The 14569-nt window shown below is 37.7% G+C and overlaps 1 protein-coding gene across 3 annotated transcripts in view; it reads left to right on the forward strand.

The window, feature by feature from the left end:
- The window catches only part of arhgap22 (Rho GTPase activating protein 22), a 35102-nt gene that overhangs the window by 14021 nt on the left and 6512 nt on the right, over positions 1–14569 (forward strand). For 2 of the 3 annotated variants that reach the window (XM_051916964.1, XM_051916965.1), the window contains exons 4-6: positions 9424–9552; positions 12838–13045; positions 13453–13585. In XM_051916964.1, coding sequence (XP_051772924.1) covers positions 9424–9552; positions 12838–13045; positions 13453–13585 — 470 coding nt within the window. Of the gene's footprint in view, positions 1–1112; positions 1228–1367; positions 1487–9423; positions 9553–12837; positions 13046–13452; positions 13586–14569 lie in introns of those variants that run through there. The other variant, XM_051916966.1, reaches the window with a different exon arrangement.

Consider the following 14569-nt stretch of genomic DNA (forward strand, 5'->3'; position numbering starts at 1 on the left):
AATTCAGCTTTGCCATTACAAGAATAAATTACTTTTTTTTTAATATATATATATATATATATATATATATATATATATATATATATATATATATACGAGATATTCACTTTGGATTTATGAGTTCATACTTAACCGAAACATAGATGAGAACAAACTGTCATGCTTGAAAATCACACTTTGTGTAAAAAATAAAACTGATTCGTCATTGATTATTTGGCATGAAGAGTGGACACAAAAACCTCTGATGTGTCTTGGTGGTCTTGCTTTCCAGATTATTGAAATTAAGATTAAAAGTGAATAAAGGCTAAATCTCCTGTCTCTGAGAGTCTTTGCACACTTCTTAGGAGTTAGAGAAAGAATAGCTCTTAAAAAGGCCAAACAAAAGGCAAGTCTTAGCAACTTCTGCTGAGAATGAAGCATGCATTAGTTGAGATTCAACACTGGCCTCCATTTATGTATTTGTTTTTAATTCGGCAGTTCATTTCTTACACCTTGACTATTATTGTCACCCCTATAATCCTTTTGCAAGGTGGACACAGTGAGCTTCTCTGTGTAATGGTGTTTTGTTGCGTACAGCAAACTAAACCCACTTTCCATAAGTCCTGGTCTTTTTATATCAGTCACTCAAACAATGGCTCTATTTACGCCTGCTCTCAACACAAAAGCACGACTGCAGACTGGAGTAGGGAGGTCTGATCCGAGCATGTCCTTACAGCTGACAGAAGCATCACGCTCTGTCTGTGAAGATTGCAGTTTGGTACATTAAAAGCTCAGATCTAAAGCCTTCTGGCAAAGTGCAATAAAAGCATCTGTGTAACACACAAAGCCCCTTGTGGTCTCAGAAATGTCTTCAAAGAGGGGAAGTTTTAATTAATAAGCCGTTAGATTTAATAGGGGAAAAGATCCAGGCAACATGCAGAGATTTGTGCGTCAGGCTTACAGAAATGTTCAACCGCCCCCCCGTGTGAAGTCACATCAACCCCCAACCCACACACACACACACACACAGATTGATTAACCAGGTCTGTTTGTGTTTGGGGGGGATGTTTGGCAAAGATGAGCACTGTGGTGGCTCTGCTCATGAGGGTTAGCGAGGGCGAGTCTGACAGACCGGGGGGCGGGGAAGAAAAAGGTTGAAAAAAAAGAGAGAGAACACAACAACTTCTTTTTTTGAATGAATGAATGAAGCAGACGGAGGACTTGTTTTTCGGGTTTCTGGTGGTGATGGTACTGTGGGGTTCTTTGCGCTCTCTCTTTCACTTTTTCTCTCCTAGTCTCTCTCAGTCCCATGCTCAGTTTTTCCCCTCTCCTCTCTCCCTTAATCGCATGCACCCAGCACACACCTATGTTGCGTATTTACCTTCCAGGAAGGCCAGAGATGTAACTAACATGGCACAGCTGTAGAGCTGCCCTCTTTGGCACCCGCGTGCCAACATGGGACTCGGTTGCCGCAAGCTGCAGGAGCACCGATCTGTTCACGCTAAGGGTAAGGACACACTTTCCTCATAAAGACGGCGACTTATATGGATCGATATGTGAGATTTACCGTGGTGAAAGTACAGTACGGCGTTTATAGCAGGATAGGAATTTATGGACGATGGGAGTTTTGTTCTTTAACCTGTAAATCATCTATGTTGGATCCAGCTGTGGCTTGTAAGGACTGTAACATCTGGAGTGTCAAATGCATGAAAAAGATCCAGGAAGCTGTGGCTTTGTGAGTTGTGTATTTTTGGAACAGGCTGTGAGGAGTGGAGCTGCTGCTGGTGAGGTAGTCTTGCATGAATGTGAGGGCCTGTAATTTTGCCTGAGCTATGCTGAAAGGTGTTCGTCTGCTCTCTGATCTGAAACTGACACTTTAACCCTTTCCTTGCTCATTTTGATTCACATTTCATATGAAGTTAGTTCATTAATAATTCTGATGTAACTATACGGCTGTTTCTTTTTGTGATGTTCTGTTATACTATTTGCAAGTGTACAAGTTTTACAGATGGGTTCCAGGGGGTACTAGTAAAGACTTTGATTTTGCTTTGTTAAATGTGTAAAAGACAAAATATGACTTTAAAAGGAAATCTTGGGGCTTTCAGAAGATTTGAAAATTGATTTTTGTAATTATTTTGTGTTAAATGTAATTTATTCCTGTGATGTCAAAGCTGAATTTTCAGCATGATTAATCCAGTCTTCAGTGTCACATGATCCTTCACAAATCATTCTAATATGCTGATTTGGTTCTCAAGAAACATTTCTTATTATTATCAATGTTGAAAACAGTTGTGCTGTTTATTATTTTTGTAGAAACCATGAAAAATTTATTTTTTCAGGATTCTTTAATGAATAAAACGTTCAAAAGAACAGCATGTATTTGAAATAGAAATCAGATGAATGCTGTAGAATCATATTATAAATGTCTTTACTGTCACATTTGATCAATTTAATCAATGCTAAATAGTATTAAGTATTCAATTCTTTAAAAAAAATCTTACTGACCCCAAACTTTAAGAACGGTACTTGCTCTGTACTTGTTTCACACTTATCACACACTTTCCCACAATATTATTTCAGTCTATTTACTGTTATTGTCCCATTTAATATCTCAGCCATTCAAACCAATATCAAACTATGTGCAGTTGTAATACTGTAACAGATTCTATATTTCTCACACTGCTTCAGTTTAAAACTAAGCTACTTGTTTTTTCGCATACAGTATCGATTGTTTTTAGTTTAAAAGTGTAATGACCATTTTAATAATGATAATGTTAAATGAGTTAAGTTAAAAAGAACACATTTCTTTTTTTGATGTCAGTGAAAGGGTACATAAGATAAAAATGGTTGAGAAACATTTATCTATAATGTTCCTGGTTATATGTTTAAATAAACGTCTGTCATATAGACATAACCATGGATATCATAGACTAATGATTACAAAGTTCAGAATATCCTTGCAAAGTAAAAACACACAGGAAGAGCTAATGGCTCTCAGAATGTAAGGAAGCCATTGTGGGTCAACTGATTTTATGACAGTGGGAGTCATGGGGGCTGCCATCTGCACTAATCAGAACCAGAGACAGCAGCCCCAGAGAGAGAGCTAAACCAACAGCACTGATAAGAGTTTCCAAATGGCAGATATTTGGAGCGAACTGGAAACAGTTTGAAGGTCAGTCTGAAGTTTGAATTTAAATATTGTGCATTGTGCAGTTTGAAATTGGGATGTTTGAAAAGGGGATTTTAAAGGGATGTAACCTTGTTAGGTGTTTGCAAAGATGTTTTGAATGGTTGCTAAGTTGTTCTGACAGGATGGGGTGTGACTAGGCGTTTGCTGTGGTGTTCTAGGGTGGTTTCCAAGGCATTTCTAAGTGGTTGCTATGGTGTTCTGGCTGGTTGGTAGGGCATGGCTAGGTGGTTCCTATGGTGTTTTGATTGGTTGCTCAGGCATTTCTAGGTGATATAGAGACTGATTGATTGATTGATTGATCGATTGATTGATATACTTTTTACTGAATTTACCAGCCATGAAACTGTTTGCAAAAACAGGCAGTTATGACACCAAAATTTTAGATACCAGTAAAAATTCACAATTCTCTTTTCCAATTTTGATACCACAGCTAAAACTACTAGCCTAATAGGCTTGCTGCAATAGTCGGTGTTGACGGTGTTAGCGGTGTTCAGCCCAAACGTCGGTTACGTCACTTGCCCACCGTCCCCCACTGTCGTTTTGATTTTTTTACAGTATAAAAATCATTTAGTTCAGTTGGAAAACAGACACTACAATTAAAAACTTAATGCATCTGCTCAATGCAGCGTGAGCTGAACAAAAGTCACAGCACAGACCAGCAGCAGGAGTCAGATTTCATTTATTACGAGAGACAAGATGATGGCGGAAGATTTGGTTTCAAAGCAAAATGGTTTCAAAGCATCTATTTGGTAATATTTTGGATTTAAACCCTGTGCTAACAGGGAACCTGCAAAGGATTAGTTGTGTTTTTCTAGTTGGTGTGTTTTTCATAAGAATTATAATGAACCCACCATTCAAGCAATTGGCGCTAATTTGAAAGTTAAATGCCCATGGCCATTCACAACGGTGAGTGTCTACTGGCGCCGAGCATTTTCGGTTCATTCCTATGGAAACTCAACTTGAAAACACTTGCTCTGCTCCGCACTGTTATGAATGCCCATGCGGCCATGCGCATTTTACTTTCACTTTCAAATTAGTGATTTAATAGCGAGGTGCACCCCCTCCCTCTCGATGATACCAGTAACCGGTATGTCGATTAACCGATGGAAAAATTTCCTCACCGTCACAACCCTATAGCCTAACTAATAGGCTATAAATGTAAATATAGTCTGCATAGTCTTTACTGTATAAACTAAACAGAGATTAATCCTTATTAAAATTACAATAATTATTCAGTCTAGAACAGTGAGTGGGTTTTTTTTTTATTAAACTTTGTCCTTTGTTGTTTGATGAACATTAAAAACGCAGACAGCAGCAGGACTATTAGGCTGCTGTCACTTTAAGATAGTCTTGCGTGAATGTGAGGGCCTGTAATTTTGCCTGAGCTATGCAGAAAGGTGTTCGTCTGCTCTCTGATCTGAAACTGACACTTTACCCCTTTCCTTGCTCATTTTGATTCACATTTCATATGAAGTTAGTTCATTAATAATTATGATGTAATGCAGCTGTTTCTTTTTGTGATGTTCTGTTATACTACAGTCAAGAACAGTGAGTGTTTTTTTTTTTTTGTTTGTTTTTAAACTTTGTCCTTTGTTGTTTGATGAACATTAACACAGACAACAGCAGGACTATTAGGCTGCTGTCACTTTAAGATTTAAAGCACGGATTAAATAGGCAAGACTTACTTTCGTGATTATGCAGCACTGGCTGTCAACTGTCCTGAGCGTCGTTCACGTTTGTTCACGTTCATGTTCTCACAACATTGCATTGTTAGAATTAAAAAAAAAAATATTACCGGCCAACTGGTGATTGACTCCATTTCATATACTCGCCAATGCCAATTTTTACTCGCATTTGGCGCTTGGTGACTGTTAATTTTAGGCCCTAAATAGATAGATCATGTATATTATATACAGTATTTGAAAATATATTATTCAAAGTTTCAAAATTATTTGAATGAATGTTAAATAATTATCTCTTAAGTAAATAAATTAATGTTTGTTATTATAAAGTTTTGCTGAACATTATACTGGTGTCAGATTTCTCATTAAGTTAAGTCGCTGACTTTTACATCTCAAGGCAAGTGTGTCTGCAAAGTGCTGGATTCAAAATAAAGATTTTCATCTGAAAGCCTCAGGCCCGTCGTGCTGGATGTCCTCCCAGTCTACTGCTGGCCAAACCACACACTGTGCCTCTGGCTTCACTCTGCCTTGCATCTCTCTCTGATACATGAGAGAGGAAGACACACTGCAGCCACCTGAAACCTGCTGACTGAGCTCTTACAGCGTGATTTCATAGTGCGTTTTAGATGATACTCCAAAGCATTTGTTACAAGAATTTTACAAAATGATACATTTTAATTCTCAAAGACAGCTGAAACTAAATTATGACTAATATTATATTAAGCATTCACCTAATTGAGGCTAAAGGACATTAAGATTTTTTTTTTTTTTTTTTTTACAAGAAATATTGTTTTTATTATACATATATATGTGTGATAGTGCTAATGGGACATTAATGAAGAAAATGTGGCTCACTTCCGTGCAAAAACTCTCCAAGAGATGAAATTCCCAAGTACATGTTTTATCTTGAACAATGCATCATGTAAAACAGGCATGGCATTTTTTTGGTTCTTACCACCAGTGGAATGCACATCACTGTTCAGTCCTTCATTTTATAAATAGTCCATATCCATGACCTTACCATGGAAATATGTTGAATATCATAGTAAAATCATTGTTTGTGATATGCACGCTAGGAGAATGTGGATGAGAGCAATTTAGCCCAGCTTTGAGTAGCAGATAAGGGACTGCAAGGCCATCTAAAATCCTGGGAATTCAAAATTATGTTGTGAATGCAGAGTGATTATTTCTGACCTTAACTTTGGCCTTGCAAAATGAGTATGAGTGAGCATGATGCAATTCAAGTTTTATAATTTACAAGATATATATATATATATATATATATATATATTTGCAAAGAAAAATACAATTTAACACTTCACTTTTTTGGGAGACAACTAATTGACATTTTTACACACTTCTCTGTCTGTTATAGTTCAGTTTGCAAATGACAAATGATCACCAATGCAAATGTGTCAATATTAGACAAATCACCAAGTCAAAAGACCCATTTCTAAAGAGAAATAAATGTTAGTCCCAATGGAATCAACAGCTTGTGTTCTCTGAAAAGGTCACATTCACCTCTCCACAAAGTCAGGTTTTTGATTATTGCCATTACATACGAGATACAGGCAGTGGAAGTGCATCTGCCAAAGGCACAAGCACAGAAGCAATGCATCATCCACTCCCACTATCGTTCAGACATGTAGATCAGAGACAGTCAGGCACTCCTCAGGGAGTCCTACAGTATGTGTGCTGTCTGACACAGCCACTAGCTACCTGACAATACTCTGCAGTCTGCAGCCAGGCTCAGACAGATAATGGAACCATCCATCCACAAAAACTAGGTTGAACAGAATTTATGCTGTGGATATTTTTGGGAGGTGGAGAGGGAGGGCTGTTTGAGGAAGGAAATGAAAAGTAGTCACAGTTCCATAATGCTATGAATTTAACAATGCATGATGTGCTTTTGACAACCATTGAAAAGCAAGTCAACTTAATATAAACTCTTCATCTCTATAGTTCATTTGAATAGAACACTAACATAATGATTTTTTAAATCAGTTCAAATTTAAGTTCAAATGATAGCTTCTCCAAAAGTCATGGAACATTTAATTTCATCAGATGTCCTCCCTTTAAGAACAAAACACCACTTTTCTCCTGTGCTGCTATGGCTAATGTCTGGTATGAAGGATGATGTCATGAAGAGAAATCACAATTTTGGCCATGTGAAATTTCCCCATGACTATGGTGCCATCTAGTGGTTAGTTAACTACAAAATATTGTAAAGAGAATAATATGTACATATTGCTGTGATGGCAAGGCTGAATTTTCAGCATCATTACTCCAGTCTTCAATGTCACATGATCCTTCAGAAATCATTGTAATATGCTGATTTGATGTTCAAAACAGTTGCACTGCTTAATATATTTTGTAGAAACCATGATGCTTTTTTTGATTTAACAATCAGAGGAACGCCATTTATTTGAAATAGAAATATTTTGTAACATTATAAATATCTTTACTGTCACTTTTGCATCCTTCTTACTGCCAATTGAATGCACCCTTGCTGAATAAAAGTATATTTATACAACCCGAATTCCGGAAAAGTTGGGACGTTTTTTAAATTTGAGTAAAATGAAAACTAAAAGACTTTTAAATCACATGAGCCAATATTTTATTCATAATAGAACATAGATAACATAACTAATGTTCAAACGGAGAAATTCCAATCTGTGAAAGAGTGCCTAAAAAGATTGTGAAAAACAATGTTCCTCAATGTCAAATTGCAAAGGCTTTGCAAATCTCATCACCTACAGTGCATAACATCATCAAAAGATTCAGGGAAACTGGAGAAATCTCTGTGCGTAAGGGACAAGGCCAAAGACCTTTATTGATGTCCGTGGTCTTTGGGCCCTCAGACGACACTGCATCACTCATCGGCATGATTGTGTCAATGACATTACTAAATGGGCCCAGGAATACTTCCAGAAACCACTGTCGGTAAGCACAATCCGCCGTGCCATCTGCAGATGCCAACTAAAGCTCTATCATGCAAAAAGGAAGCCATTTGTGAACATGGTCCAGAAGCACCGTCATGTCCTGTGGACCAAGGCTCATTTAAAATGGACTGTTTCAAAGTGGAAAAGTGTTCTATGGTCAGAAGAGTCCAAATTTGACATTCTTGTTTGAAATCACGGTCGCCATGTCCTCCAGGCTAAAGAGGAGGGAGACCTTCCAGCGTTATCAGCGTTTAGTTCAAAAGCCAGCATCTCTGATGGTATGGGGGTGCACAATTGCATACGGTGTGGGCAGTTTGCATGTTTTGGAAGGCACTATGAATGCTAAAAGGTATATAAAGGTTTCCAGATGACGTCTATTTCAGGAAAGGCCTTGTGTATTTCAGCAGGACAATGCAAAACCACATACTGCAGCTATTACAACAGCATGGCTTTGTCGTAGAAGAGTCCGGGTGCTGAATTGGCCTGCCTGCTGTCCAGATCTTTCACCTATAGAGAACATTTGGCGCATCATTAAATGAAAAATACGTCAAAGATGACCACAAACTCTTCAGCAGCAGGAAACCTATATTAGGCAAGAATGGGACCAAATTCCAACACCAAAACTCCAGAAACTCATTACCTCGATGCCCAGACGTCTTCAAACTGTTTTGAAAAGAAGAGGAGATGCTACACCATGGTAAAAATGCCCCCGTCCCAACTATTTTGAGACCTGCAGCAGGCATCAAATTTGAAAAGTGCTCATTTTGTGCATAAAATTGTAAAATTTGTCCGTTTAAACAGTTTAAACACTTATGTTATCTATGTTCTATTGTGAATAAAATATTGCCTCATGTGATTTGAAAGTCTTTTAGTTTTCATTTTATTCAAATTTAAAAAACGTCCCAACTTTTCCAGAATTCAGGTTGTATATATATTAATTATTAATGATTTTTCTGCACCATCATTCATCCTAGAACGCTGTTTGAGTTTACAATTTTTAATCAATTGTATTTTTAACATAATAGCTGTTAAGTCACAAAGACTAGCATGAAGTATATTATGCAACAGTATTAGCATTTTGTGGGTTTTAATGATTGCTCACAAATAATTATTGTGACGAGCAGGGCGGGCGAGAGCCGTGAGGGAACGGCGCGAGGCCGGTGACGCGAGAGTTAACGAGCTCCACCTGTGAGGCGCACCGGCCTCGAGTCTCTCACGGAGGAGCTCCGGAAGCATAAAAGGAGGAGCGACGACAGTGAAGGACGAGAGAGGACCAGGCCTGGACTTTAGTTTGTTTTATTATGTTTGTGTGGCCGGCAGACGTCCGCGAGGGTCTGCCGGCATTACTTTCCTTTTGTTCTTTGTTTAGTTTATTAAAGGTTATTGTTTGAACGTTCGCCGGTTCCCGCCTCCTTCTTCCCCCATCATACGAACTGTGTTACAATTATGAAATGCGTTTTCAAGTGTTATAATAGGCCTACAAATAGTAGAAGCATTTGCAATGACGTAAATGAATAGAATTATTCATGTTTTGGTATTTGTCTGTCATTTGAAGTGTCAAGGGAAAGACTGAATGCTATTAGTGTCAATCAAATGATTTATTCGTTTTTCCCACTCTCTGTCTCCATAGGCTGTACAGGAGAGAAGGACAGATCGGCTCTCAGCCATGAGGCTTTCCTGCTCATGGCAAACTCCCAGAATGACATGGAGGATTGGGTCAAAGCCATCAGACGTGTCATCTGGGCTCCCTTTGGAGGAGGTAACTTATATACCTGGACGGATCTCATACACAAATAAGACCAATCACTAAGCATTTGTTTCTCTCTTATGAGGCAACATACTCTGCTGATTTCAAGAAAACAATAAAACTAAACTAGCAAGCATGTGTCTGTTTCTCTATTCTCACCTTGTGCGGGTTATCTATATCTGGCGCACAGCTTATATCATGCTGCATGGCTGATAGACAAGCTAACTAAAATAACAACAGCACTAGCAGAGTCTGAATGACAGTGTCTGAATCTTTAGGCATTGTATTACAGGTCTTAATAACATGGATTATTTAGGGGTGTCTGAAAAATGGCAAACATTTTAATATTATTTTAATGGTATTAAATATCCACCACAGTCCACAGACAGCCTTTGTTATATATCACAGGACCCAGACAGATTGCAGTTATGGGCATATCTCTTATACACAACAGCTACAGGACTTTCAGTCTTGCCCTAAAGTCCCACTGAAGTGCCTTGAAATGCATTTCCACTGAAACAGGAAGTTAGGGCGGGACATATCGAGTGACTCATCTCCTTTTTTAAAAATAGCCAATAGCTTTTAGTTTACTTCGCAGCTTGGCAAAGCAGCGTGTGACAGCCAAAGTTTTATTAAAAATTAAGTCTAATAGGTCCTCCTTTTAGATTTAATATACAGCATTCTGTGTAGAATTCTGCTGGGTTGGATACATACATGTTTAAACTGTCCGAATCACTCTGAACAAAACAGGCTCTCAGGCCTTCTTAAGTGTGTCACACACACTGTCACACATGAAGAATGCCTGAGAGCTGAAATGTTTGTTTTCCTCCATGTGTTAAATAAAAGATTTTGAGTTTTGACTGCGAATCACAACTGAATTCTTGATGTAATTAAAAAGACTGATGCACCAAAACGAGACAAGAGAGTGCGGTGTTTGTTTTTAAAATAAACAAAAGCTTCAAAATTTGCATTTTCAATATGGGTGTGTAATTTACATTGTAGAAGAAAGCATATGTTTACCACATACCTTATTTTTCTCATAAATTAAAAAACCCCATTATAAAATCCCATAGGGAAATCTTGAGGGAACCACTGGCGAATTAAGCCCTGGGTATGCTTCGTTTTTTTACACGTACGGCCTTGGAAAGTATACTTCATTGACTCATATGCATACACAGGCGTTCAACGCAAGCGCCGTTTTGAGCAATCTCTAGCCACGAGTTACAACCCATGTAAACATCTTTGTATTCTTTAATGCTTGAGTTGTACAAATGAGGGTGCTTTCTAACCTCTTCGCATAATCTCGCGTCTACGTAGGCCTCCATTTGTCGCTGTTGCTTTCTTCTTCTTCTTCTTCTTCTTCTTTGGGTTTTTACGGCAGCTGGCATCCAATTTGTTGCATTACTGCCACCTACTGTATTAAATTCCCTTTACACTATATTCTCTTCTCCAATCCAGTTTCTTTTAAAAAACCTAATAAATATTTCCTGCCTTTTTGTTTCTCTGCACACTCTAAAATACTTTTAACACTTCCCTCTACCCGTCCTAAACTCTGTAACTGGGTCATCATTTCTTGTCTTTCTTGAATAAACCTCCTACAAGATATTAAAACATGCCCAACCGTCTCATACTCCTGACATTGTGTGCACATTCCTGCTGGGTGTTTCCCCATAATTTGTAAAGTGCCATTAAGATTGCTATGCCCCTCTTATTCTGCATGCTTAAAATGACTTGTTCTCTCCTACTCGTACCATTATCTCTTGACACACCCACTCTGCTTTGTATTGAATATAAATGTCTCCCTTTTGTTTCATTCTGCCACTGCTGCTGCCATTTGTCCATTATTTCTTTCCACACTATGCTCTTTCCCTCTGATTTAGATAACTTAATACTGATTTCAACATTTTCCTTTTTAGTTGCCATTTTTGCCAAGTTATCTGCCCTTTCATTGCCCGCAATACCTGAATGAGCCGGAACCCACATGAATGCAATATTCTTCCCCTGCCTAACTGCGGTTGTATGAATAAATAAAATATCATAGATCAAGCCCTTATGGTTTCTATTTGTGCCTGATTTAATGCTCAAAAGAGCAGATACATAGTCACTACATACTAAAAACATGTTGGCACCACTTTCTACAATCCACTCTATTGCTTCCAAAATGGCAACTAATTCTACAGCATATACACTTAAATAATCAGATGTTCTTTTACTAATATCCACTTTACACTTTGGCACACTAACTCCTAAACCAGTTGTATTTGCTTCCTTAGATCCATCTGTAAAGCGCTGTTGCTTTCATACATTCCAGTCTGTTTTGTTTATGCACTTTTTCTTTGACTACCTTGTGAATCGACGGCCCCAGGGTTAGGTTGCCACCTTGTGGATAAACTAATTACTACAAAAAAAATTAAATGCGCATTTGCGACCTGTACCCACGGTTACAAACATGCGCGTAGAGTACGCATACTCTTCTGATGCGCGCACTGTACGCTGACCCTCGCGTACGCGACAAAAGTGAACTTCTAGGTTTTGCCGTCACGCCTGCAGCACTAAGAATCATTTTCATTAATGAAAATAAAACTAATCAATAAAATATAAATATTAGATCAAAAATTTGCCTTCGCAACTGAAACAAAATATGTTTAAATTATTAATATTGCAACATAAGGTGGAGTGATACCAACAGTGAAAAGTCCCAGTGCTGTGGACTGTGGAAGCACTTGAGGAACTTTGCAATCACTAAAATTGTATATATAAACCATCCTAAACAGTATGTTTATAAAAAAGCATTGTGTAAATCTGGGCATAAATGGGTTAACAAATATGACACCTCTCTGTGTAATCACTTGCGCTCACCCCACATTCTCTCCATGCTCTGTGAGGCTGGATTACCATTACAATGAAAGAGGACAAAAACAGGTGTGACTGCTGATCAGCTGCACACACTCACTCACATTCACATGCATCACTGCTCACTTGTGCCTGAAGTGGACTGCTGCCTGTGCCAGGAGGGATCTGTCATGTGTCTCATGCCTGAAGTTAAAACCTTGTCATGTCTGTTCTCTCATCGTGGCTTGTGTGTGCATGCAGAAGATTGTAATATACAAGGCAGAACTGTACTGCAAGGTAGGATAGGATATTGTATAGTCTGACAGTTAATTTTAGAGATTTACTGGGATTTTGTTAAACGTATTTTGATTTCTAACATTTTGATAAAGTCATGGTAGGTCTACAAATGTGTTTCATGCAGTATCCATGTTTTTACATTTTTGGCTGGTGCTTGTATCATTGTAGGTATCTTTGGTCAGCGACTGGAGGACACAGTACAATATGAGAGGAAGTTTGGACCACGGCTAGCCCCTCTCCTGGTGGAGCAGTGTGTGGATTTCATACGGGAACAGGGTCTGAAAGAGGAGGGGCTCTTTAGGATGCCAGGACAAGCCAACCTGGTCAAAGAACTCCAGGATGCTTTTGACTGTGGTGATAAGCCTCTGTTTGACAGGTAAGACTAGATCAAAACATCTCTACAACATATAAACACTTATATTTTACATTTAGGCATTTAGCAGAGACTCAAGATGTTGTAGACGTCAAATACAGACAAGTAGCTTTCTTTGGAAGGTCCAATAAATGGCTTTTTAGAAACCATTTAGACTGACGTGGATATCAGAAACATGCCATAAAGTGCATTAACGTCAGCACGAAAAAGTTTTTCATTTTTAAAGTTCATGGTGATGTTAAAGATCATGCTTCCCTCTACCAGTTTAAACCAGCATGAGTTTCAACAGTATATAGGCTGGCTTATGCTGCTTTTCAGGGTACTGGACCAGTTTAACCATACTTGTCTAGTTCAGAAAACTAAACTGATGTATTTGTGTATCTTGCTGACCTGTGTGTGACCTCTTGCAGTAACACTGACGTTCACACAGTGGCGTCCCTGCTGAAGCTCTACCTCAGGGAGTTGCCCGAGCCTGTGATCCCCTTTAACAAATATGAGGACTTTCTAACCTGTGCACAGCTTCTGCTAAAAGATGAAGAAGTGGTGAGTCTGCTAAACATCAGTATTTCAGTGGGATGAAGTTGAATTAAATAATGATTGCCCTTGTAAAAAAAAAAAAGTACTCTTTAAAAGAGTACTTGTTATGGAAATAATATCATTTAGTATGAAAAATGAAAATAAATGAAATATAAATGATAAATGAAAATGTTTCATACTTTAAATTTATGTTAAGTTGAACTTGAGTCCTTTTTTTTTTTGACCCACTCAAGTAGGACTTAAGTACATCTTTAGTCCCAGACTAAAATGCATGTTTGAAAGCAACTTGCACTGACATATCTTAAAATATGCTACTGCCATTGTTTTGTCTCAAGATGCACACCAGTAATGTTTTTATAAAAGCTACTATTAAACTAAGGCCTAATCCTGGTCATTATATAAGCCCTGTCTGTGAAACCAGGCCTATATTTAATTTCATTATTATTTCTGTTGTCTTTGAAAATAGATTTAAAGAACTGCTGGCTTCTGACAAGCATTGATGGTAAACTAAAATATACTTTAATGTAATTTCTATTAAAAATTGTATGTCATGTATTTAAATATATTTACAATTACACATTTGTAATGATGAAGTTGCATTTTAGTATGTTTAAAATATATACTTTTTCAATGTAATATTAACACACTACAGTTAAAATTCTAATCAAGTACTTTACATGAGCTTTAGTCATCACATCAAAATGCATTTACTTCGTTAAAGTATGACAAAAGATTATCAAAACAATGATTTAAAATGTACTTTAAAGTAAAACTTTTAATAAATAAAAGAGAAATATTAAAAAATATCCTTGCTCTTCCAAGCTTTACAATGGTAGTGAATGGCGCTCCTGATTTTGAAGTCCAAAAAAGTGCATCCATCCATCATGAAAGTAATCCATATGACTCCAGGGGGTTAATAAAGGCCTTCTGAAGTGAAGTAATGGGTTTTTGTATGAAAAATATCCATATTTAAAACTTTATAAACTAAAA

The sequence above is a fragment of the Ctenopharyngodon idella genome, chromosome 13 (genome assembly GCF_019924925.1).
Source record: "Ctenopharyngodon idella isolate HZGC_01 chromosome 13, HZGC01, whole genome shotgun sequence".
Taxonomy (NCBI): Eukaryota; Metazoa; Chordata; class Actinopteri; order Cypriniformes; family Xenocyprididae; genus Ctenopharyngodon; species Ctenopharyngodon idella.